Source organism: Anser anser, assembly GCF_964211835.1.
Source record: "Anser anser genome assembly, chromosome: 15".
Lineage (NCBI taxonomy): Eukaryota > Metazoa > Chordata > Aves > Anseriformes > Anatidae > Anser > Anser anser.
In genome coordinates this window covers 2,518,931-2,542,836 of record NC_139736.1, presented here as the reverse complement: position 1 = coordinate 2,542,836, position 23,906 = coordinate 2,518,931, and the positions used below count along the sequence as shown (strand labels likewise).

The following is a 23,906-nucleotide window of genomic DNA, read 5'->3' as shown; positions in this document are numbered from 1 at the left end:
ACTCAGACTGCTGACGTGAAAGGGACTGTGTTTGATAACCACTCTGCTGGAGAAGCTGAAGGTTGCAAGGCTAAAGACTCTTGAAACATCATTATCATAAAGCACTGCCATAGGAAAAAAGAAAAAAACATAACTTCGTTGCTTTCTGACGAAATCCAAGCTTAATGACAGTCACGTCCTCCCAGGGGACTAGAGCTCAGTGATGCTCCTGGCTTCAAGACAGTCAAGATGACAAATGATTGGGATGATGCATTACTGCCCAAACCACAAAAACACGAAGCACCCCACTGCTACCGGCCCTGGAGACAAGGGAGATGACTCCCCCTCTCTCCTCCAGCAACAGGCAGCAACGACCCCTCACGACTCAAGGACAGAAACACACTTTAAAAGATGCCAGAGAAAGGTGAAATACACCTGGCAATCAAGTCACCACATCTCTCACAGCTTCGACATGCCCGTGCTCGAGGCACACAACAAATGCCACCTACAAGAATGCACCCTTCAGAAAAAAAATGAGGTGTAGAATTACAAGATGTTTTTTAGAAACGTCTATAGCTTTAGCCTAAATCATTACCCTAATAGTGCTGCTTAATTGACTTAACAAGCAGAATTAAAAACAACTTACCCTGGGTAGGATTAGACTAAGGATTTTAAATGCTACTTGTTTTGTCCTATTAAATACTGCTGTTGGGTTAATGTAGGCCTTTAAAATTGCAGTACTGCAATGCTACCGTGGCCTCGAAGAGCAAAGCTTTCCAGGAAGCCGTTTAATGTACACGATCCTCAGCAGCTCAGAGGGAAGGATGTCGCTTTGAAGACGGGCCGCATGGACAGGTTGGACTATTTCAGTGCCTTTTCAGCTCCAAGTTATTTGAGTTATCAAAGTAACGCAGCCTGGGAAGGTCATTAAGGGGGTGAAGGAAGGTTGAGTGACCCGGGACACATTGCAGAAGCGCCTGTTCTGACAGAGCCCTTTCCCCCCGCTCACCCTCCTCACCATCCCACAAGCACACGTGCCTCGATGAAGGCACACGGAACCGTCTTCAGAGCAACCTTGTCACCTTGTCGAGGTCGGCTGGTAGCAACAGCTCTGTCCCTGGGTTGGTTTTCACACTGTGTTGGGCAGCCCTTGGGCAGCCACGGCTGATGCTGAAGAGCTGCAGGTGCTGACACCACGATGGGCAGCACCGGGGGCTCGGCCTGATGAGGGACTTCAGCCATTAACTGCTCCCAGGATTAGACCCTCCTTCGGCCCAAGCGTGCTCTGATAATTTATCTTCGCTGTCAAACTCAGAGACTCCAGGCCGTGGAGGACCCTTCCTCTTCAGACGCTCCTTCAAGGGTAGGGGCAAACTGGTCAGACACCTTGCCCCATTTCTGCCCAAGCTGTGCTTTGCCCTAAAAGACTTTATTTCCAGGGCCATCATTCCGGTACCTATCGCCATGGCCCAATTTCACATTAAATAAGCAGGCTTCTAGAGAAAAGAAAAAGGTAGGTATTTTAAGTCTCATAAAAGAGTGATTCCTTTCCTCAAGGACACTATTTTATCCACCTCATAACAAGATGCAGAAATCCCATCAGACTAAAGCAAGAGTTAAAAGCACTGTACAAACTGCTCCAGGTTCCCAAAAAAATCACTCTGAATCTCGACAGCATAGCTTCAGGAGATGATCTCATCTTTCAGCTTACAGAAGGCCTACAGGCTTCTTTCAGTTTATAAATGGCCTAAAAACATAGGGAAAGCCATATCCCTTCTGAGCTCACACACATATAACTTCGTTAACCATCTGTACAAGGGAAACTTTTCAGAGCCCCAAAACAGCATCAGGTAAGTGTACAGAGAAGGGGGGAAGCTGGTGCCTTCTCCATGAGCTGCCACAGGGAAGGATGGTTCACCGAACTGTATTACCTTGCAGATTGCTTTAAACATCAGGATTTCAAATGTTCCAACTTCCCTTTAACTTTAAGCAGAGCCACAAATGTTTGCCAAGACCTGAGCTCAGCACTTGGCTGTGTGAGGAAGCAAACCCAAACTGGAGAGCAGTCAGAAGCAGGTTATGGGAACCTTGAAATCCTCTTTCTTCAGAAACAGAAATAAAGGCATCAGGAGCCTAAAACTCCCCAGTCTGAGACCCTGAGGTATCCAGATGAAGACTCTCTGTACCCAATTTTCAGCAGCCCTGGATTTCTGTAAGACAACTGCTGTGGTCATCCAGGTGCTCAATTACCCCAGACAATTAGCCCTGGCTGGCAGAAACAGGCACCTGAGGATGGTTAACTGTTAAAACTTGTGGTGTTAATGGTCATCGTTCACACAGAGCTTTAGAAAGCCATTGAGTCTGCAACGCTGGCACAAACCCAGCCTCCTGCAAGGTCACCGCCGTGTCCTCCCTGCAGCAGCACGGCACCTCTCATCCCGAGTCAGGCGCAAACCCCACGTTAAAAACTGCTGCTTTGTGAAAAATGCTGTTTCTCCCTCCTGCTACCACTTTACTACCAGAGTCACCACAGATTTCCAGGGGCTGAGTTTGGCCCAGGGAAGGGAGCAGCAATACGGGAGCCCTGCTCGCTGCAAGCTGCAGAAGGCGACAGTCAGGAGCAGAAGCATCCTTCCCGGGATCTTCACGGGCAATTCGTATGCAGGAGCAACCATCTCCCATACACCAGCACAAAAATCATCAGCTTTTGTGTCAAAAGTTGCACGTTTTGCTCAAGCTATGACTCTGAACCCGAAAAGCTTGATATGCTTTTCTCCCTTAGACATTCACTTGCCCCAAAGAGCGCTTCCCGCAGCCTTGCCATGCTTTCATCCTTCACATCACGACTGCATCCGTACTCCCATTCAATGCAACAGCTCGGCTTTCACAAAGCAAACAAACATTCAGATTGACGTGCTGAAAAAAAAAAAAACCAGAAACTGAGAAATTGCAGATGCAGCAGCCGCCCTCAAAGCACCGAAGCAGCAGACCGCACCGCTCACAGCCTGAGCGCAGGTCCCGCGGGCTGGCCGACGGCCACCTCGTAACCGTCCAAGGAAAATCAATGGCGCATCGTGCTGCTGCTGCAGACACCTCCACCAAAGAGGGAAATGCGAGCTTCCACATTTGGGCCTGGACAGGGCTCTCCTTGTGACCCCAAAGCACCGCCAGCTCCTCTAGCTTTGGCTCCTGGGGTCACGGCGGCGGTAGGACGCTGCTCCCATCCCACTCCCTTGGCTCAGCCCCATGTCCTGGTGGATCTGAGGGGCCACGCAGAGACCTGTGAACACCCAGCCCTATATCAGGGTCCCCACATGTGGGGCCGTTCCCTCTGCCCCACTCCACAAACGAAATCCATCTGGGGCAAAAAAGCAGGGAGCAAGAAATGTCTCTGCCAGGCTTCCTCACCCTTCTGCCATCTCAAGTCAACACTGTGATGTTGTTTCAGCTGGTTCTGCATTGATCTGCCCCGTAATGAGGCTGTAAATGGAGCCCATCAACCCTGCTGAGGCTGGGGGTTTGAAGACTCAAGGTGCTTTTGGGGACAGCTCGGGGGAGAGGGACAGACGAGCCCCTATGGGGACACGGGAGTAAGGGGATCGTATTGAGAGCATCCCAAAGGCACCGGGATCTGCAGCAGCTCTCTTCTGCCCATGACACAAGGCTTCTCTCAGCCCTGGTGTTTGCTCCTGGTTTAGAAACTTAAAAAGGAAGAAAATAATAATAATAATAAAAATTCTCCTCATTCTCTTGATGATGCAAAAGCAGCCTGGCCCAAATCCGAGCTCCATTCTAGCAAGGCAAGACACAGACAATGCCTTAGGTCCCTTAGCCCCATGGAAAGCCTGCACACTTTTCTTCCCCACACTCTCCAAGCTTCCCCAGAGTGTTCAGGTCTTGCTGGAGGATTTACCAGCCCCAGTCCCAAGGATGGAGAAGGTGACAAGGCTCGGCCGTGCCTGCTGCTCCCTGCCCACGGTGCTGCAGCCTGGCTGCATCCCCACGGCACTGCCCAGAATTAAATACAGCTACAAAGTTAGCATTAAAAATAACAGCCCGGAGACGAAGAGAGAGAGTTATAGGGAAGGAGAAAAACTTATACTTGCAGCCGAGATTTAAAGCGAGCTGCTGAGTCAATGAGGCATAGAGGGAGTGGAAGGAAGCGCTGCGGTGCAACAGCCACTCTGTCTTCAGCCATGAAAGGGAAAGATGAACAAATTGGCTCAAAATTGCCCTCCTTAGTTTTATAGCCTGCTGCACATACCTCATCCGTCTCGCCGCTCTGCTCGCCCTGCCTGCGCTGCGCCCGCTGCCAGAACCTCCCTGCCCCGCGCAGGCGGACGTGTCCCCTCCTCAACACCCGGGGAGACCAAAGCACCGAGGGGCAACACAAAACTCTGCATGGCACCCACACAAGCAGCCTCCACTCCGCTCCTCCAACCTTAATTCTCCGGCGTTGCAGAGATATCCATCCTTTTTCTATTAATTTGCTCTCCCAGTGCTCTTATTATTTAAGCTCTGCATTACTTAACTCTCCAACGTGTTTTGAGACGCAGTTTGCAGAAAAGGCACTATGTAAAATAAAATTGTATCTTCTGCTCTAATTTGTTTCAGGGGCTAATTACCAGTTTTATTGGGTTTTTGAACATGAACGTGTGCTGCATATTATGTACAGCACAGCTGCATATGCGAAAGTGATCCTCCGAGTATTACAAGTTCTGTACTTTGTTTTTAAAACAGTAAGGGAAAGGGAAATAATAGATGGTCATTAGGCATTAAATAGGTTCCGTTTTTCAACGTGGTTTTTCGGTTTTAGTGTCAATACACGGGTTTTCCTCACAGTCCCTCCCAAGCCTGCTACGGTCCTTCAGCGCAGAGCAGCTCCCCCAGCAGATGACTGCTCCTGAGCACATCGCACCAGTGTTAATCCCGGGGTTAAATGGGGATGCAAGAGTTTCGGCAGCACTTTCTGAGGAGCAGCCCCAGGCTGCTGCAGCCTCCCAGGAGGTGAATAAACACCAGCAGGGAATGAGCCTTGGGAAGAGAGGAAACACAGCCTGCTGCAGCGGCTTGCTCGCCTCGAAGCCACGTGCAGGCTCCTGCCATAAGCAGGCTGAAACGAGCTAAGCTTAAAGAGGACACTATACTGTAACTGTTACTATAACACTTGGGATAACCTGGAATTAGTTTCAGCACGGCTCTATACATCCGAAGTTTCTGAAAGGATAATTTCTGAAAGGATAAATACACAGGGATGTGCTGTTTTCCTTGTTAAAAGTGGAAAAAAAAAGTTTTCTTGATAAAAAGCAAAAACTGTACTAAAAGATGTCCACAAAAAAAACTCATTTAAGGAGCAAGGGGAGCTAAAGGCCATGTTTTCAGGCAGACACAATGAAATAGGTCCCAAGGGGAGAAGACGCACACCCAGACACCGCCAGGACCCCCTCCGCCAGCAGACATCCCCCTCCTCATGCCACCGGGATGCGGTTGGAGACAACGAAAGCTCTGGCGGAGCACTGGCACTGCAGGGAAGCCTTCGTGGAGCCGTCTGAAGGCATCTTGGCACGCAGAGCGCCAGGGGAGAAGCGCATCCCGCTGGCAGCCGCCCCCCGGCCCTCCCTCTCTCCCCCCCGTTAGCACACCGGCCCTTTGCCGTCCAGAAAGCAGAGGGCAAAGATTTACTTTTACAACACGGGCAGCATTAGCCTTTCACGGCGGAATAAAAAGAATCAGCAAAACAAGTCCACATATAAAAACACGATTTATAACCCCTGAGAAGTTTGGTGCCAGAGACCTGCTACTCCGCAAGAGCCCAGGGTGTGTACGGGATGGCATCGGCCCCAGGGACAGCGAGGGACAGCTCCCCGGCTCAGGCACTGGGAAAAGCGACCAGAAGCAAAGGAGAAAAACCCAGCCGAAGTCCTGCAGTGGCACCGAGCCCCTGCTTTCCCCATTGCCTCTGGCTGCAGTGCCTCAGAGGTATATTTTGAGATGGTCCGAAGCACAGCCACAGGTACGGTTTTGGGGAGGCAGCTCCTCCTAGGACGATGCCTCCTCCCCAGGCCGCCCTGCAGCTCGTCACCCCCCGCGCGGGGCCCGTCCCCATGACAGCTCACCCAGACAAACACCATATTCCCGGCAGAATTTATTGCCCAACTCACAACGCTCGGCTCTGCCGCTAATTCCGGCTAAGTTCCCGTGACAGACGCAGCACGAGCTCCCGCGCCCCTGCCAACCCAAGCACTGCCGAGGAGCAGGAAGGAAGGAAGAATTTGGGATGCAGGGAATCACGGCCAGACCTGCTGCAGTGGGAGAGGGGACACGCTTTTCTCATCAGCCCTGCTCCCGCAGGTGCCTGCAGACGGGTGTCAGAAGGCAGGAGGGCTCTTCCTGAGCAAACCAAGGCTGGCTGGCTCCTGTAACCACAGGCACTGCGATGCAATTACATGGTGTCTAACAACGAGCGTTTTCGTCCCTCGTGGAGCTCCTCAAATTACCAATTTCATGGTTGATTTTTCTCCCTGCCCGTTTCTGTCTGTAACTCTCTCACGTTGCTTGCTCCTGGTGAGAGGGTGCAGGGCAGCGGGGATGGGATCTACGAGCCAAGGCCTGGGGCCTTGTGACAGGAGACGTGTCCCTGGTTCTGTGCCTGTCCTGGTACCTGCTCTGTTCCCTTCCAGGCACGCTGGGGATGTACCAATGCCACCTGCACGTGGGGCTGGGGTTTGCAGACGTGGGGCTGGAACCAGGACATCACCGACTGCATGCACTGAGGCCCAAGGACATCAGGTGTCCCTCACTGCACCACATCCTCACCACGCAGCCAGCCCAATGCCCAGCTGCAGCCATTTCCCAAATGCTCCTTACAGTCCTTCCAGCCCGGATCTTCCTCCAAGTCACCGGGCTTACAGAGAACTCCTTTCCACACAGGATGCATTAAACTTGAGGGAAAAAGATGAGCCAAATAAGAAGCTCCTAACCTGCCACGCAGTTATTGGGTTAACGTTTTACTCTCTAGACCTGATCTCCATAGGTCTGAGAGGTATTTTACACCCCTGTACCAAGGGACTGATGCATTTGCATGGTTATTTTTCCACTCATAAGAAGGCCTTTCCATTCTGGTGCCTGCATATAAAATGCCTTGGTGTACATCAGTGAAGCTCTGCCCATCCCATCCCCTCACCAGAGCTGTGAGGTTTTACCCTAGCACTGTACGTTTCTTCCCATGCTTGCCACTTTGCATTAACTTCCTCAAACACCACACAAGACCTGTACTGAGCACAGGGCTGGAATACCACAGCCTTACCGAGACCCCAGGACACCTAGCTCATGCCCTTCACCTTTCATAGCCTGTGCGCTCTTTGAACAAGATGTAAAAAAAAAAATGGAGTCTCCTTAATCTTAACATCAGATATTCATTTCTGGCCAAGAAGCATCTGTCTGGCCAGCAGGGAACGGGTCTGATCAATCCTGTGCTGATTCCTCACGTCAGGTTAGTTTTTATTTAACACTACGGCTCTCTGAAGTCATACATATCCGGCAGCTTCAGCTTAAGGAAGCGTAGCCTGATGTTTATAGTAACAAATCTAATAATCAAATACAGTCTGGTAAATGACAAACTGTTTATTTTCCCTCACATGAGGAATTCTTATAAAACTGCTGAAACATTCCATTTAAAAGTCATTTACATGGCGATGCGCTGGGTACTGTCATAAATCAGGGAAAGCAGCCTCATGAATAATTTCAGAGACTAAAAATAATCCCAAACAGGGATCTTCATGCTTTAACTAAGAAGTACACACGTATAGATACGTTTCTCTTAATTAAGACAAAAGGAGATATGGATTGATGGGAATTTTGAGACAAGTCAAGCAGCACATGCCAAGGGCTGGATGCATCGGGCCCCCTGGCGTGGTGGGGTCACAGCAGACTTTGGGCTATTTGTAAATCTGCACAAGTGGGACATCCTTCCTTCCGTTGGGGCACCCAAGCATGGAGCCCAGCCAAGCCTTCAGGGATCAGACACATGCAGGGGAACGTAAGTTCCCCTGTAGTAAAACTACAACCGTGTTTGTATGGCCGGCTCCAACACAGACAGGCAACTGGGCCAGCCCAAAAGTTCATCTATCTCCCATCTTGTGGGCAGGAACAAACAAGAGGAGGAAAAAAGAACAAAAAACAAGGGAAAGTAAAACATCATGACAAAAGGAACACTGAATTCCTGCCACAAGTTGTTAAGCATCCCTGGAGCAAGCAGTAGCACCAGAGACACACAGCCTGCCTGAGAGCAGCGGTCCTGACTTCGCTCCTGCCCCATCCACATCCAGCAACAGCTCAGGGGAGACTTCAGTTCTGCTCCAAATCACGCCCATGATGATCAGTAGCTGCTCATGTTAAAGTAGGAGTTTCCCATAAAAACTGGTGTAAAAGCAAGATAAGATCAGAAGCAGGTCCCCACAGGTTTGCTTTTAAATCCAAAAGTCCCTTCAGCAGCGTATCTGAAACCCTCACCTGCAGGAGAACTGAACCTTCGAAACATTTCACTGGAAATAATTCGTACACTTCCAGGAAAAAAAAATGCATTCCCTTCTCCCACCCTGCTTTGATTTGAAATATCTCAACAGGGAAAGCCAGCTGAAATCCCACACGTTGTCCAGATGGTAGCAAGGTCATCCGTGGACATCCGCCCGTGTCAGATGCCGAATCCAATTGTGCTCCCAAGACGCTGGCTGCATTTGTGTCCTCCCCCATGAGCTGGAGCACCCCTTCAGCAGCAGAGGTTTGACATCTAGTGGACAGACAGGTCCTGAGAAGCCGTCACGCTGCAGCCAGGGGACATTGGTGCGGAGCCACCCTCCCAGCTGGAGGGGCCCCAAGGAGCAGGGGTCTGCCGGGCACCCACGGAAAACCATGCGACGGCTGAGGTGTTTCTCCATCCAAAAGACGCCGAGCATCACCAGAGCTACAAAGATCCGGCAAGGCTGGTAGGAGAGGTTACCCAGGCCAGTGGGGGAGGTTACCCAGGCCCAGCGGTGGCAGAAGATACAAGAGCCGGAGATGCTCAGACATCGAGCAAGCACAAGAGCTGTAGGACTCTGTTTTGGACAGGTATGTGATGCCTGAAACACATTGCTGGAAAAAATGTGGCATCCAAGGGGCTGCACGGTCCCACCGAGGGCTGCCAGATGTTGGGATTTGGGTCCAGAAGTGGCAGCTCAGTAGGGTCACCCATTATTAGCCCTTCCAAAGGCTGGTAGGAACCACTGGGAGCCGGCGGGTCGATCCTGGGAGTTGCAGCACGGCCTGGGCCACCGGCCCGCCAACTTGTGTAAATCAAAGTGTTTACACCCACCAGGAAGGCAAACCAGACTCTTCCCACGGCCAGACAACTTCATTACTTAATTTAGACAATACTGCTCAGACACAGAGCATTATCCTCTGAAAGTCGCCAGAGTCCTCTGCAAACAATGCCTTGAAATAAACGGATCAATCATACTTGTAACAAATAGGCATGAGATATAAACCCAAGCATTAAGGGCCATCCCAGGCACCCAGACAAACAAAGGACCTTCTTTGGGCTTGAAGAAGCATGATTTAATTCAGAAGGGGGATGAGATTTGCACAGCCACCTAGAGATTCAGCACGCTCAACTCCCATTAAAATCTGTGGGCTGGAGAGGACAATTACCACAGGAAGGCCAATTTTTGCTCAAACTTTCTTTCTAATTTACAGGCTAAAAAAGCTTGAGATGGAAGCTTGGACAGGCTCCGAATCAGAAACTGAAGCTTTTGGAAGGCTCTCAAGCTCTCCAGCAAGGGCAGCATGTCACAGTGTACCAAAGGAAACAATACTGCGGGATGAGAGTCAGAGAGCTCGTTCTTCTTGGCAGCCCTATTAAATGCAACACGACCGTGCACCTCTTTAAGGATGCTGGTCTGGGTGTTACGGCGCAGAGGGCATCTCGTGGACAGCCAGTTCCCTCCCCACGGCAGGTGAAATACCGGCTGGTAACAGACTGCGCCGTGAGCCATCTGAAGTTGCATAAAACCTGGAAAGCATCCAATGTGAGATTGGATGGGGACACATCCTTGGGGCCAAAAGCATTCCCTGATGCACCGAGGTCTTTGTGGGAGGACATCTCCCCGTTTCATGGTCTGACGACCCGGTGCCCAGCCTGACCCCAGGGCATGCCACGCAAACAAGGAGTGATCGTCCTGGAACAAGACCTCCTTGAGACCTGCAACAGGGGAAAAATGCAAGCCTCGTTTCTCGGGGCTAATTCACCACTAGCTGCTCCCAACCGTACCGCTATGTCAGCCCGCCGCTCCGTTTTGCTGATACCTTATCCTGTTTTGCACGATGTGCTTTTCTGCATCATGACATTGCCTTGGCTGCCAAGGACGTGCACGGGCGAAAGGAGGACTCAGCGATAAGGGAGCTTCAGAGGCTCTTGCAAGGCGCTTGGAGGAGGAGAAGCGAGCACCACAGGCCAGACAGGGAAGGCGCATGACCGGATTTGCAGAACTACAGACTCAGTTATGTCTACAGACATCACAAGACAATGCAATGTGGAACTGTATTGTCTGGGGAATGCTTTAGAGGAACCCCAGCATCCAACTATAGAGTCCCATATGTTTTGATAAGAGACTGTTAAAGGCACACTTCTATAAACACAAGTCACATTCTGTATAGATACGGGCTGTAAATGCTATGTTAAAATACCTCAATTGCCTTGAAGCCGATTCATACTCTGCAACTGCCAAGAAAAAAAAAGCGAGCCCGGGATATTTCAGCTTGCTATCTGAAGTTATTTATAATAAACTCTGACTGAACTGAACATAACGGGCCAAAAGAGCACAGGAAGCAGCGATGAAGGGTGGTAAAGCTCACGCTGCAATCCATCACCCCCGCCGCAAAGCCAGCGTTCAGACAAGGCAATGGCTCTGGCTTACATCAGGCAGAGCCAGGAAACGCAGGGTTAAGGGCAGCCTCAACGAGGTCCTTAAGTGACCCCCAGATGGGACATCCAGGGACCCTGTGCAGCACCACCGCCCCGAGGGGATGGCCTGAGTCCCATTCGCCTTGGTTCTGCCCCAAGCACGGCCGTGGAACGGCTCGGGGGTCCCCTTTGTGTCCCCCCCACTTTCCTCGCACCAGGACAGGGGTCAGCCCACACCTAGCTGGCGAACACAAGCTCCTTTCCACCCAACCTCGTCTGCACCTCCGGCTCCTCACCGCCACAACCCGCTATTAGCGGCGGCATTAAACTGCAGGGCTGACTCAGAGGTAGCTGAGGATATTTTATCCGACCAAGTTTCTCTGCAACCTGTGAAAGATCACAGGCTGCCAAGGAACGATGGCTCAGATGTAGCTCCCCTTTCTTGTGACGAGCTGGTGGCTTAAATGCATCCTTCAGCTCATACTGCTGCTGACACCGACCCATCCTGGAGAGCAGCGATGTGCTTTCAAACGCAGCATTTAGAGCTAAACTGACAGCTTATCAGGACAAAGTGATACGGAGCAGGCAGGGGATTGATTTTTGCCTACCTGATCCCGCCTGTCTCGCTTAAGGGCAAACTCTACAGCCCTTGCCGAAGCGAGCAGCCCTGCTGGGGTGCAGTGGGACTACAGGAACGTACAAATGCAGCAGGAAACCATCCTTCCGTGGTGGGAGCTCCCAGCCCACGGAGCTCACGTGCAAGAACAGGTCTCAGATAAGCAACAGTAAAAAGCAGAGGAGGTCACAGCAAGACAGGACTGCTGATGCCCATGCAGCATCCAAAGGTTTCCATGATTTGGCTGAGGTTATTCCCTCTCCACAGTCCTCCTGAAGCCTACGCCAGAGCAATCAGAAGTTCTGGAGCATTTGGAGAGCACCAACCCCATGCTGTGCACGGCTCCCTAAATCAGTACTCATCTCTGTTAACCGCTTCCCAAGTGAAGTTAGTGCTCAGAAGGAAGCAAGCTACTTTGGAGTTGCTTCACGGGAGGAATTGCAGCTCCTAAGGAGACAACATCCATCCCCACCCTGCTGCACGGCCCCTCACAAGTCACCTCATTGCTTCTTGGCTTCAGTTCCCTTCCTGCTTTCTGCCAGAAGACAGAAATTCTTCCTTCCCTGAAGCTCCCCGAGCCCCAAATTGCCTCTAACCGTGCCCTCTGCAGCACTCGCAGCAGTGCTGGGCTCAGCCTAAACGCTGCCCTGATGCAAACATGAATAAGAAGAACAGCAAACGGGCTCCATAATTGATTGCCCATGCACACGAGCAGCAGCTCTGCGAGCTCCATCCCTTGACAAACACTCACAGGAAAGCCTAGTAGGTTCTTGTCAAAAACTCAACGGAGCTACAAGAAAACAGCCATGACTCAGCAGGGCCTGGGAAGTTTCAATGAGAGACATGTTTAAAAAAAATTTTGGATGTAAGAACAGAATAAATACAGCCTTAAGAAGACCCTCCATTTTGCTATGGCTGAGCACTGATTTTTTCCAGTCACGGCACACCCTGCTCCAGCAAGGTGAAGATTTCAGGTCATCGTAATGGGTGCACAGAGCTGGAGGCATCAGGGCAGGTACATGAGACACGCGGAGATGGGGTCAGGAAAAAGGGGTCAGTCTGTGGCAGGTGGGAACAGCATCCAGCCAGGACCCCAGCCATGAAACTCCCTCCTTCTCCCCAAAACTGGCCTCGATGACTGTGTCACCCCCAGCTTCAGCAGGCCAAGACCCCTCCCCTAAAATGCCAAATGATCAATTCAAGAACGGGTTCATACTTAATACTGGAAACAAGCTACTGTTAATCAGAAAAGTCCCCTTCAAGCCCATATGAAATACAGCACCTTTTCTGCCCAGAGCAGGTAGGCTCCAGATCACACAGACACTAAAAATTAGAACTTCCCAAAGCGAGCATTTTACCGACCCTCATCAGAGAAGCGGGGGACAGCAGCGTGCAGAAACTAAACCAGCTTCTGCCTCACAGGGCCGCATCCTCGATAATACCTGGGGACTTCACAGGGCACAGACCAAGTGCAGGGTATGAGGTGTAAGACACGGCGCTGGGTGCTCACAAGCCCTGCACGAGGCTCTCTGCATACAAGAAACATGAGTGGGTTTTCCCTGCTTCCCCATAAACCCTGCAGGGTCCAGGTTTGCACCGCAGTGTCCGGGAGAGCCCCAGCAGACGTGAGCGTGACAGAAGTGTTTACGGCACAGGCACACACTTGGAATTGCAGAAACAACGCTTGGGATCACTGAAAAAGGGAAAACACTGCCTCCGCTCCATTGCCAGAGCTGACAGCAGTGAGGTGAAGGAAACCCCAGCATATTTACAGGCGCGGTGTTTACCAGTGCCCTTGGGAGCAGATCCAGGCCTCTTTCCTTGAGAGCCTCTGTCACGGCGCAGCGACCATCCCAGTGTTTGCCCCCCACCCCTCTGCCCGTGCCCAGAAGTCCAAACCTCTTAAATGGGAAAAAACCATCCTAGAAAAAAAGAAATTCAGGAGAAATGGATGGGGTATTTTTATTTTCTTCCAAGAGTTGCTCTGTGCGGTTCAATCCCCCAGGCTATGAAATTCAATAAGCCCTAATGTTCCAATCGCTATAAGCCGTCTAGTCCCCACCATGCCAAAGTGGCTCAGATTTAACAACAAAATTACAGTGTACATTATACCATTACAGGCTCTGCACAAACACACTTACGAAAGGGCTTGGTAATAAGAGGCTGGGGATACACTGTGTGTTTAGGGCTAAATCCTGCTCCTGGTCCCATCAGCCTTGCTGGCACTGAAGTTACCTCACCTGGAACAAGGGGTCAAAGAAGAACAATCTTGGATTCTTTTCCAAACCCAAACCATCATTGCTGCTTCTCCACAGGTGGGAACCCAAAGTCAATGACAAAGCTGTTGTAGATTCATTATTTCACCCCAGGGCTTCAGGCAGCACCCCCACATCCATCTGACCACATCCTCATGGACAAACCCAACGAAGGAATAAGCTCGTTTGCTGTCAGCCTGCACAAGGAGGGCTTTTGTTCCTTTACAAAGTAAAGTCCATTCTGCTAGAAACAAAAGCATGGGCAAAAAGATATAGATACATATTATGTTGTACACACAGACAGTGTATTTGTGTGTTCCTCTGCTTTTCCATCATCTGTGCCTGCAAACTGTGCCCAAAGAGTTTCCCTTTGCAGCACCAAGAGCTGCTGTTTGCTGTCTCCCTGCGAGCTCTTCATCCCTTCCCCTATCTGTCATTGCCAACGAGGGAGGTGTCAGTTTATCCTTCCTCTCCTTAACCACGTCAAGAAGAAACCTGGGCTGCAGCTCCTCCGAGACAGGCGCAGATCTCCGTGCAAATACCTGCGTACCCACCGCAAACCCCAGAGGGTTTGAGCCCTGTGCAGCTGAACAACAGGAAAATCAAAACAACCGCAGGGGCACAGGGGAGAGCGATGGGGATGGAAGAGCCGGGTACGCCGAGCTTCCTGAGGGCCCCAGGGGACAGCCCTTCCCGAGACACCTCTGCTTGTCCCGAGCACCAGGCGTCCCAGCCATCGGGACTCTCCAGCCTTGTGGAACACGACAGATGTCCCAGGCGCCACGTACCACGATCTGTGGCTTACTTTCTGCAGGAAGGTTTAATGGGATCTTAGAAATTGAGGCAAATCCTCTTCCTACTCTGCAGGACGAGGGGGGAGGAAACAGGCGCGGAGCAGCACTGCGGCTCGACCTCTCCATCTAAAGAAACCACGATCACAGAGATGTACACACACGCAGGGCTGTCTGATTTCTCCGGATGGCTTCCAGAGGCTCTGCTTCTGAGCAAACTCGCGAGATACTAGTAGCATTGTGAAAGCACACAATTTCCATCTGTCAGTTGAAACAGGCAAAATTAGATCTCGAAGCTGCGCATTTAATCCATTGCCAAAACTAGTCTGCCTGGTACAGCGCTCAGAACAGATTTTTATTAAGGGAAAGAAAGAGGGAAATTGTCTTTTACAGCTGCATCTTGTCAGGGCCCCACCACCACCCCTCCGGAGTGACCGCTCCGAGGCTCCGCTGCGGCAGGAGGCTGCGAACAGCCCTGGGAGCCCTGCACAGAGCTCATCAGTCTCTAATTCACTCCCAATTTGTCTCTATGCAGGCTGATGACTCCTAATTGCTAGTTCAGAAATACAGCACGTACCCTGATGATTTTAAGTTGTTCCCAGTTATCTTAGAATTAACTGTTAGGGGGAGATCGCGGAATAACTTCCCTCCCATCCCAGGAAGCTAAATATTCACTTAAAAGTAGATCTTATTTAAAATCACAATGCTGCTTCGATGGCGGGATTAATGGATTGGACACGAATGCCAGATGCTACCTTAAGAATTAAGGGCAAAATCCGAGCTCAAGTTCCCTTAAAACATCTGTGCAAATAGAGGTAACATATTTCTTGCATGAGTTTCGACGCCAATAGCAGAGGTTGCTGCGGCACAGTTTGGGGGCCCAAGCGGGTCAAATTCACAGAGGAACGTGGGGCAAGAGCAAAGCCCACCCACGTGCTTCTGGGCATGCAGGCCACGGAGCTGGGGACCCCTCCTGATTTACACCAGCACAAGGAAGGCGCAGATCACGAGCTACGTGCTCGTGAAATCCAGCAGAAAACTAATGGGAGCTCTGTAAGTAGGCAGCTCGCAGCGCTGCTTGTCTGCAGAAGCAATTTAAAAATAAACAACACAGAAACATGATTCAGAGTTCATTCACTGTAAACTAATGCGATCCCAGTCGCTCTAATGGAGTTACTCCAAACATGTCATTTACAGAGAGCATGTCAGATAAATCTCTGATCTTGCTTCCAAGCAAGCCGGGCGGAGGCTGCCAGCCCCAGACCCAAAACTGCGGTGACAAAAGCCAAGGAGAAGGTAAAACAAGGGCTGGCTGTCACAGTCCCGCTGTGGCTCTGCAAAGGTACTGCTCTTTGCCTAAACTCAATTACTAAAAACCTAAAACTACTTTTCTATTTAGGAAAGTACACTAAAATGTGGTAAAACATCTTAGAAACAGCTGTATGATTATCAGGAAAAGATCTACATCCAGTCTGGGGCTCCACTGCGTAAACTTCATCTGCAACAAAGAAAAAGAGACACTAACTCCAAGCTCTGGTCTCCTGCTCCCATTAACCAGCAGAGTGCAACGCCAGCGATACTTTGCTTCACATTTCTAAGGATCTGGCATCTAGACGTGCTGGAAAAAGGACATATGGTCTCAATACGTAAGGCAAACTTGTAAACAAACTGCAAATTGAAACTGCATTTATTGGTTCCCACCAGATTCGAGAGGTGAGAAATCTGAAGGCAATTGAAAAACTTCACAAAGTGCAGTCTGGGATGCATCTTGTAAATGCCATGAAAAGTAGCGAATTAATGGCTCTGATGTGTTATAAGTTACAGCCTGAAAACAAAAAGTGAATTGTAGATATTTCACAGATATTACAAATAATTTTTACTAAAATGTGATGCAACAAGTTAGAATCTCTCTCAGCAGGAATATCCAATACGGAACAAATAAAAATACCAGAAAAGGAAAAGCACACACAAACATATTCTAAAATAATATTGACTACCTTCTGTGAAGCTATAGGTATTTTAAGTTGTATGTGGATGCAGAGAGTTAACTTTTGAATCAATTGGCTTTTGTAGAAATAGGAGCACTAAGTAGGTTCAGGAACCAAGAAGAAATGGGTAAGCAAAACTTTTCCAAGTGCATTTGCAGATTAAGCTGCCCTTACACACCTGTTGCAATTCTGACTTGGGACAATGCTGAGGTAAACTCGTACAACCCTGACACAGTGCGCCCTCAGCCTGTAAGGAAAACCCAAATCCAAAGGGACAGAAACCAAGTGTCCTGCGAGCAGCCCCAGCGGTGCTCAGCAAGGCCGCAGCAGATCTGGGTGGGGGAAGGAAGGAGCAGGGGTAAACACAACTTGCTGAAAGTGATTTTTTTTTTTTTTTTTTAAGTCAAAGATCTAATTTTCTTTCTGTTATTTATAGTCCTGATTTATTCTTCATGCTTTGGCCAGACTCCCCCCCCATCCCCGGTTATAGTCCAGCTTCACTCCATCAGGCACAATTTCACATTTCCCTTCTTGGGCACCAGCACCAGATTATTGTCTGCTTTCCCAGTTTGCACTCCTGAGTTCATACAGGTGTCACCTCATGCCAATCTTCGCTGCAAAGAACCACAGCAAAACCCCACCTGCTCTACAAGCACTCCTCCAATTAGCTTTCTGACCTCTTTTGTTGCAAAAGTTCCTCTGAAAACAGGAGCCAAGCACCCACTAACGCCTGCTGGAGCCTGCAGCCAGCCCCTGGCTGCCCAGCTGCTTCGTCACATCCTTCCCAAATCTCACAGGCTTCAGCTTTGCACAGGGGGGGAATTTCCAACCCTTACCCATGAGCTTGGTTAGAAGGTGGGAATAAAGGGCATTTCATGGCAGTACATAAGCAGTGCTTCAGAAATTAGAGGTCAGGGCTGATGGGTTTTGGTGGTGCCAGGGGGAGAGGCCAACTGAGATGCTGTCTGCTGATCCTAAATGGGAAACCCAGGACTAAACTCTTGATTAGATGTATTGAGCCAACACAGAACGCTGAAATGAAAGGAGCTAAAAACACATGTGGACAGCATATTTTTAGACGAGTTACAATTTGCAAGACTTCTCTTACTTGTGTTTCCTAATTGCTTGTCACTCAGTGGGAGCTGCTGCTGGGTGCGCAGCACCTGCGCCTCTCACCATGTTCAGTGGGCGTCGTGGGTGCTCAGCAGCTCCCAGGATGAGGCCAGAAATACAGCTACTCGGTAACGGGTTTTTCCACAGCACGCTAAATATTTTCACTGCAATATTTATATTCAGAGATGACAAATTATGATTTGGTCAAAGCCTCCCGGTGCACTTGTCAGGATACAGCCTGAATAGGGCCAGATTAAAAGCAAAGGCTTCCTGATAAAGCTCTTCAAATCTCAGGCACGCCGGCTACGAAGCAGAATGCAATCAAACCAAGTTGGCTAAACCGACGGGAGCCCAGACACGGTCACTTACATCCACACCTCCACGTGCTTGCAGTACAAAGCCCAAAGCCACAAATTGCAGCACTGCAGCAGAAGCAGGAGCCGGTGCACAGAACTTGTGCAACAAGGAATGGAAACAACTGCCAGCCTCGGGTCAGAGCACAACTCGCGACAGTGCCAAGCACACAGTTCAGCCCTCTCCAGACTGGGCACGGACTGGAGTGTTAAACACAGATCACTTGCACCACTTTGCATGAAATACATTTTTTCCCCACCACCCAAGTGTACTTCTTCCAGACACCTACACCAAGGAAGGGTTGGAAATAACAGGCAGGACGTTAGTGTGAGTGTTAGGTCTCCCCCAAAGTGCTCGTGAGGGCAACCAGCAAGTGCAGCAAGGAGATATACCTCAGAAAAAAATATATAATAATGCAAAAAAAAAAAATCAGGTTTGATGCAAGCAGACACTCTACCCGAATAGGAAAACAGAGCCAAGTCCCACAGAAACCTGCTGGCACCGACAAGCTCTGTAGCCATTTGAGAAAATAAATCACAGGAGGTTGTTTCACCCCCCCCCCCCCCCCCCCCCGACTAAAGCACGCAGAACTCAACCTATTATGAAACGCGAAATGTTTTTATGAATCACGAAACAAGCAGCAAAGTTCCTCTGGCCTTATGGATGCCGCGCTGCCACTCGGCACCGTGACGGGAAGCAGGTCTCTGTGCTGCTCCGTGCAGCTGGGCTCACAGCACACGTCTCCTGCCAGCCACGCAGCAAAGACCCCCTTGGCCACGCGCTGGCAAGGGCTACGGAGTCGGAGTTCATTCCTCCAGCTGCTTCACCTCCTGCACGCTGACGGTGCTGACTGCTCGTGTCAGCCCAGCCCTGCCTTACACTGCTTGAACCAGCCCCAGCCAGGACCCCTGGCCGGATCCGGCCCGAGGCGCAGGGACAGCCTGTGGCCGCCTGGGATCACTTGGCACTTCACAGGACTAAGCATCAGCAAGACCAAAAGTCTACGGGAAAGAAAAAAAAAAAAAACACACAAAAAGAGCATCTCCACGCACACGGTGCTTCTGCGGAGCTGCCAGCTGACGGCTCGTGAACAGCCAGGGAAGGACCCTGCGGGATCTCAACGCCAAAATCCTGCTCTGTGCACCCAACGTGCACACAAAACCCCACCCACAGGCCTCTATAAATAACCCCACGTAGGAGATCCAGGACTGGAGAAATAAGTAAGTGCACTTCCAATTATATACCTTAACAAAAAAATAAAAAAAAGGCAAATGAAAATGCTGCTCCTAACAGAAGGAAAATACAACGTAACTTGACGGTGAAGAATTCAACTTCAGCACTGCCCGCGTCACAAGAACTACATCCAAGCTGTCCATTTGCTCTAAACCACCACGTGCAAGCGAATTTCTGGTTGAAGCTGGGTTTGGAGACAACCCTGCAGCTCGTAAGGAGACTCCTCTGCCGAAGTCATCGCTTAGGAAAGCCAAATGCAAGAGTGACACAACACAGCAAACAGCCTGACAAAAAAATCATCTGTACAGCAACATCGCACGAACCAGACCCAGAGCAAGCCCGAGCGCTTTCTGTTCCTTTGATTAAAGTTTAATGGGCACAATCTTTGATTACTGCTGCCATGTGTGAAAATCAGCTCCTCACAGCTCTTTTGCTTTCTGTTGTTTAAGAACTAAGCAGCTTGTCATTTTTGTTAATACAAAACCGTGCAAACGGTTTTTTTTTGGGGGGAACAGAGATTTTTGCAGGTTCTTCCTCACACTGCCAAACGGAGCGCAGCTATGAAAGCCACAACCTTGCACCTTCCCCATCTGCCCACTCCCTGATTTTCCCCCTTCCCGCAGACCTCGGGCAGGCACGTGCCTACAGCCAGGCTTTCTCCCGGCCCCGAAAGCTGATCCCCGCCCCACCTGTCCCCCCGGGAACCAGGCAGCAGCTTTTTATAGCCATCCCTAAGCCCGGCAGTAACCCCCCCTGCTTAAGCCTCAGAGGCAAACCATGCTTTTGGCCGAGAGGCACAGGACTTCCACCTGCTGCAGGGCACAGGTCTGTGCTATCTCTGCTAACAAGAAATATTCAGAGCGGCTGGGCTGCTTTCGCAATTCCAGTGATTGGGATTGACGAGGTTCAGCCTTCCCCGTGCTGTTGTGGCATTTATTTTTTAGGATGCTCGTGCACCCGGGTCCGTGGGGCAAACCCCACAGCGTGGCTCCCTGCCCCTGCCAGGAGCATCCCATGGGGCTGCCCTACCATGAACTGGACCCCGACCACACCGGATGGGACACCCTCTGTACTCCCTGGGGGTGCAGAGCTGAAGTCTTTCCGCCTGCTGGCAGGGGCAAGAGTTTTGGAGCAGAGCATCCCACGGGAGATGCACAGAGATGTCCTCCCACACCGGGGAATACTCTGCGAGCAGGGGGAGAGGAGGGCCGCAGGCATTAGGGGCGCAGAGGGAGAGCTCCCCTAGCTTCCCCCCCCCCGCCGGTAAATCCCAAAGGGAGCGAAGGACAGCAAAAAGCACCACTGAAGGAGGAAACCTGCTGTACAGAAAGGTTTAGTGCTCCCCAGATGAGCAAGCACCTCAGTGAAGCTCCTCACACAGATTTTAAGAGACACCACAGTTACACCCCTCTCTCTCTGTACCAGACAGAGATTTTAATGCAAACATAAAGCTCATTATCATGCTTTATGGATCTATGCTTTCGTGCAGGCAGGAAGAGTCACCAGAACCGCACGAGTGGCCAGAAACCACCTTCGTGTCTCCCTCCCCTCTTCCAAGTGACTCTGCCTCCACGGGACAGGCACTCGGGGAATCTCTGCCCTTATCGCAGTGATCCGCCCGCGCTCCTCCTCGAGCTGCCTCCCCGGCTAGCTGCTCTCCAAGCTTCCCAGCCGTCGGCAGCGGCATTCAGCACCAAGACGCCAGCTGCCCGACACGCACCAGCACCACCCGGGCACAGCACCGGCTCCCCAGCGAGACCACATCTCGCTTCGGGGTCGCTCGACACTGCTTCAGAAAACACAAGCAGCAGCGAGACGAGCGCTCTCGCCAAGAAACTTCAGAGCCGCCACAAGAGATAATTCTCACCGCAGCGTGCGGGACTGCCGGCGACCGGGAGGGGAGAGAAGGGGAAAAATCCCAGCCAGGAGCTCGTCCCTCTCGCTGCGATACGTCGCGAGCATTGTTCTGCTCCAGCCACAACACGCCAGCTCCAACAGCAACAACGCTCTAAGACGGGGCTTATGCGGTTTTATTAGATTTCTGCCTCCCTCTTAACCAACCGTCACAATTTCCATCTAATATTATGTCACACGGGGAAGTTTTATAAAGGAATCTGGTCTCCCGTGAGTTCTTTGGCGAGATGCTGAAATGCAAAGTTCTGCCCGACAATAAAAACAGCCTCACCCTCCAGCGGCACGCGCACACCTGAATCCACTTCTCCAGAAGCCTCGCTTGCTCAGCGGTGAGGCTGCTTTGTTCTCCTCCAGCTGCGGGCTGTTTTGCCACCAGCTCTGGGGATGCCAAACCCAGGGCACCTCTCGGGGTGGCGAGCCGCTGCCAAAACCCGGGGAGAAGGCTTCACCCTCCTGCCTGCCCCCAAAGTTTGGGAACGCGATAACCCACGCTGGAGGGAACAGATCTGCCTCGACTCCCCCTCTGATATAAGAGGAGCGCAGTGCCCTCCCCCGGGCCCCTCAAGGACCTGGTATTTCATTTTTTCTTGTCAGGGAATCATCAGCTACATTTAATATTTCTACGGCTGAAGCATCACCGTGGAGAGCCGCTACTTGTTTACTTCTCCCTCCCATTCGCACACGGAAGAGCCCGGTTCTCCTCCCGCAAAAGTGGAGAGCAGAAACCTCTCCGTGGAAGCCAACAGTTCACATAAACCTACTGTAATCGACAGGAGACTCAAGGCCATAACAATTGGGGGTTTCTCCCTCCAAGGATTTCTCCTAATAACGGATTAAGGCAGCTTTCTGGGGAGGATTGTGCAATTCCCCCTAATGACAACACTCGGCTTGGTGGTGTTGCTGTGGAAAACAGCGATCTCAGATGCACACGGGTTTCTCTGGTTAACTGAAGGGAGATCAATAATAACCATATTAATAAATAATGCTCTTAACAGCAGCGGCAGGATACAGGCAGCAAGCTGCAGGCAGGTAGCAGGGATAGGTAAAAGCATTAATTATCTGCACAATGTCAATGCTGCCGAGCTGACGTGCGGAGCACAGCTAAAAGCTCACTTTTTGAAGATCACCAAGACAGACTGACAACTCTGCCTTCGCACGAGCATTTTGGGTAAAATTCAGTTTTCCGCATGTCACAACCGAGAGGAACAGGCTGCTCTTTTTTCTTTAACATCAATAAACTAGGTAAAGGACACGGGGGAGGGGGAGATTTCGAGGTCTGACCGTCGTCCTCCTCCCCCGGCAGCAAGTTGGGAAGGAACAAAAGCGAAGGGGAGTTTTTGGGACGAGGCGAGCAAGGCATGTGCCCTCCAAAGCCAACTCCAAGCCGCTCCATTTCCCTGCGACGAGAAGGCGCACATGCACTCCTGGCTCTTATATAAACAGCAGAAGGGGCAGCGCCTGTCTGAAATTCCCCACCGCGTCTAAAATAAATACGAGGCCGTCTCCAAACTTCGCTCCCTCCCGCCCCACCGAGGGCGATGCGAAGCCCAAGGGTTTCTCCCCGATGTGGGCGCAGGGGGGGGGCTGCGGCTCAGGGCCCCCCACATCCCCCTGCCCCGGTGCCGCCCAGGGGGGCGATGCTGGGACCGTGCCATGCCCCCCCCCCCCGAGGCCAGGGGGTGGCACTGGGGGGGCACACACCCCCCGAGCATCCCATAGGTGCGATGTGGGGGCAGAACCCCCTGTACCCCCCAGGAGATGGGGACTGGGACAGCACGCAGGAGGGATGCTGGGGACACCCCGGGGACTTGGGAGCATCCCAGGGGTGGTGAGCCCGGGGATACAGAGCCCCAGCGGGATGCTCTGGGTATGGGAGGGGTCCTCTAGGCACGGGGGGGGGGTGCTCCGGGTATGGGGGGGTGCTGTCCCCCGGGGAAAGGATATGGGTTACAGACCAGCCTGAGGCACCAGCTGCGCGGGCGGGTGGTTTGCTTGAGGCAGAAGAAGGCGGTGGGTGCCAGCGCCGGGTACGGCACCTGCTCCTCCTCCTCGGAGGCCAGCTCGGGCGGCGGGTCGCGGCCGGGGGAACCGCCGGGAGCGGGGGAACCGCCGGGGCCGGGGCCGGCATCCTCCGGCGGCGGCTCGGGGGGGCGGCGGGGCGCCACGGGGATGGGCACCCGCACCTCGCCGCCGGCCGCCCGCGGCTCTCGGCTCTCGCCATCGCTCATGGTAGCGGCCAGGACCTGCGGGGCAAGGGCAGGGGGTCAAGGGGGGGGGGGGCGTCGGGGGCCTCTCCCCCCCCTGCGGGGCGCGGCTCCCACCTGGCCCCGGCGCTCACAGCCGCCACAAAGCCGCCCAGTTGGGGGGGGGGGGTCCAGCCGCCACCGGGGCGCGGCCGCTCCCACCCCCCCGAAAAGCCGGGTGTCGCCCCCCCACCTCCCCAATCCATCCATCCTCCCTTCCCTCTCCCCCCCCCCGCCCCCCGGCTTTTAATTTTAGGGGACGGGTAATTGCTAAGGGGGGGTGGGGGTGTTCGCGGTTGGGGGGGGGGGGGGGGTCCTACCTTAGTTCGGCGGAGCGCGGTGCCCCCAGGAGCATAGCCGTGCCTTTCGGTTCACATGGGACCGGGCTGCCGGAGGGGGGGGGGGGGGGGCGCGGGGAGGCGGCGGACCCCCCCCACACACCCCCAGCAAGGCGAAGGCAGCGGGGGGGGGGGGCCGGGGC

At 52.1% G+C, this 23,906-nt stretch overlaps 1 protein-coding gene across 4 annotated transcripts in view; it reads right to left on the bottom strand.

Moving 5' to 3' along the window:
- The window catches only part of CACNA1H (calcium voltage-gated channel subunit alpha1 H), a 228,334-nt gene extending 204,445 nt beyond the window's left edge, over window positions 1-23,889 (bottom strand). For all 4 annotated transcript variants that reach the window (XM_083799401.1, XM_083799403.1, XM_083799402.1 and 1 more), the window contains exons 1-2: window positions 23,746-23,889; window positions 23,128-23,425 (exon numbers count right to left, since the gene is read on the bottom strand). In XM_083799401.1, coding sequence (XP_083655527.1) covers window positions 23,128-23,410 — 283 coding nt within the window. In that variant the 5' untranslated portion in view covers window positions 23,411-23,425; window positions 23,746-23,889. The remainder of the gene's footprint in view (window positions 1-23,127; window positions 23,426-23,745) is intronic.
- Window positions 23,890-23,906: the final 17 nt, after the last annotated feature.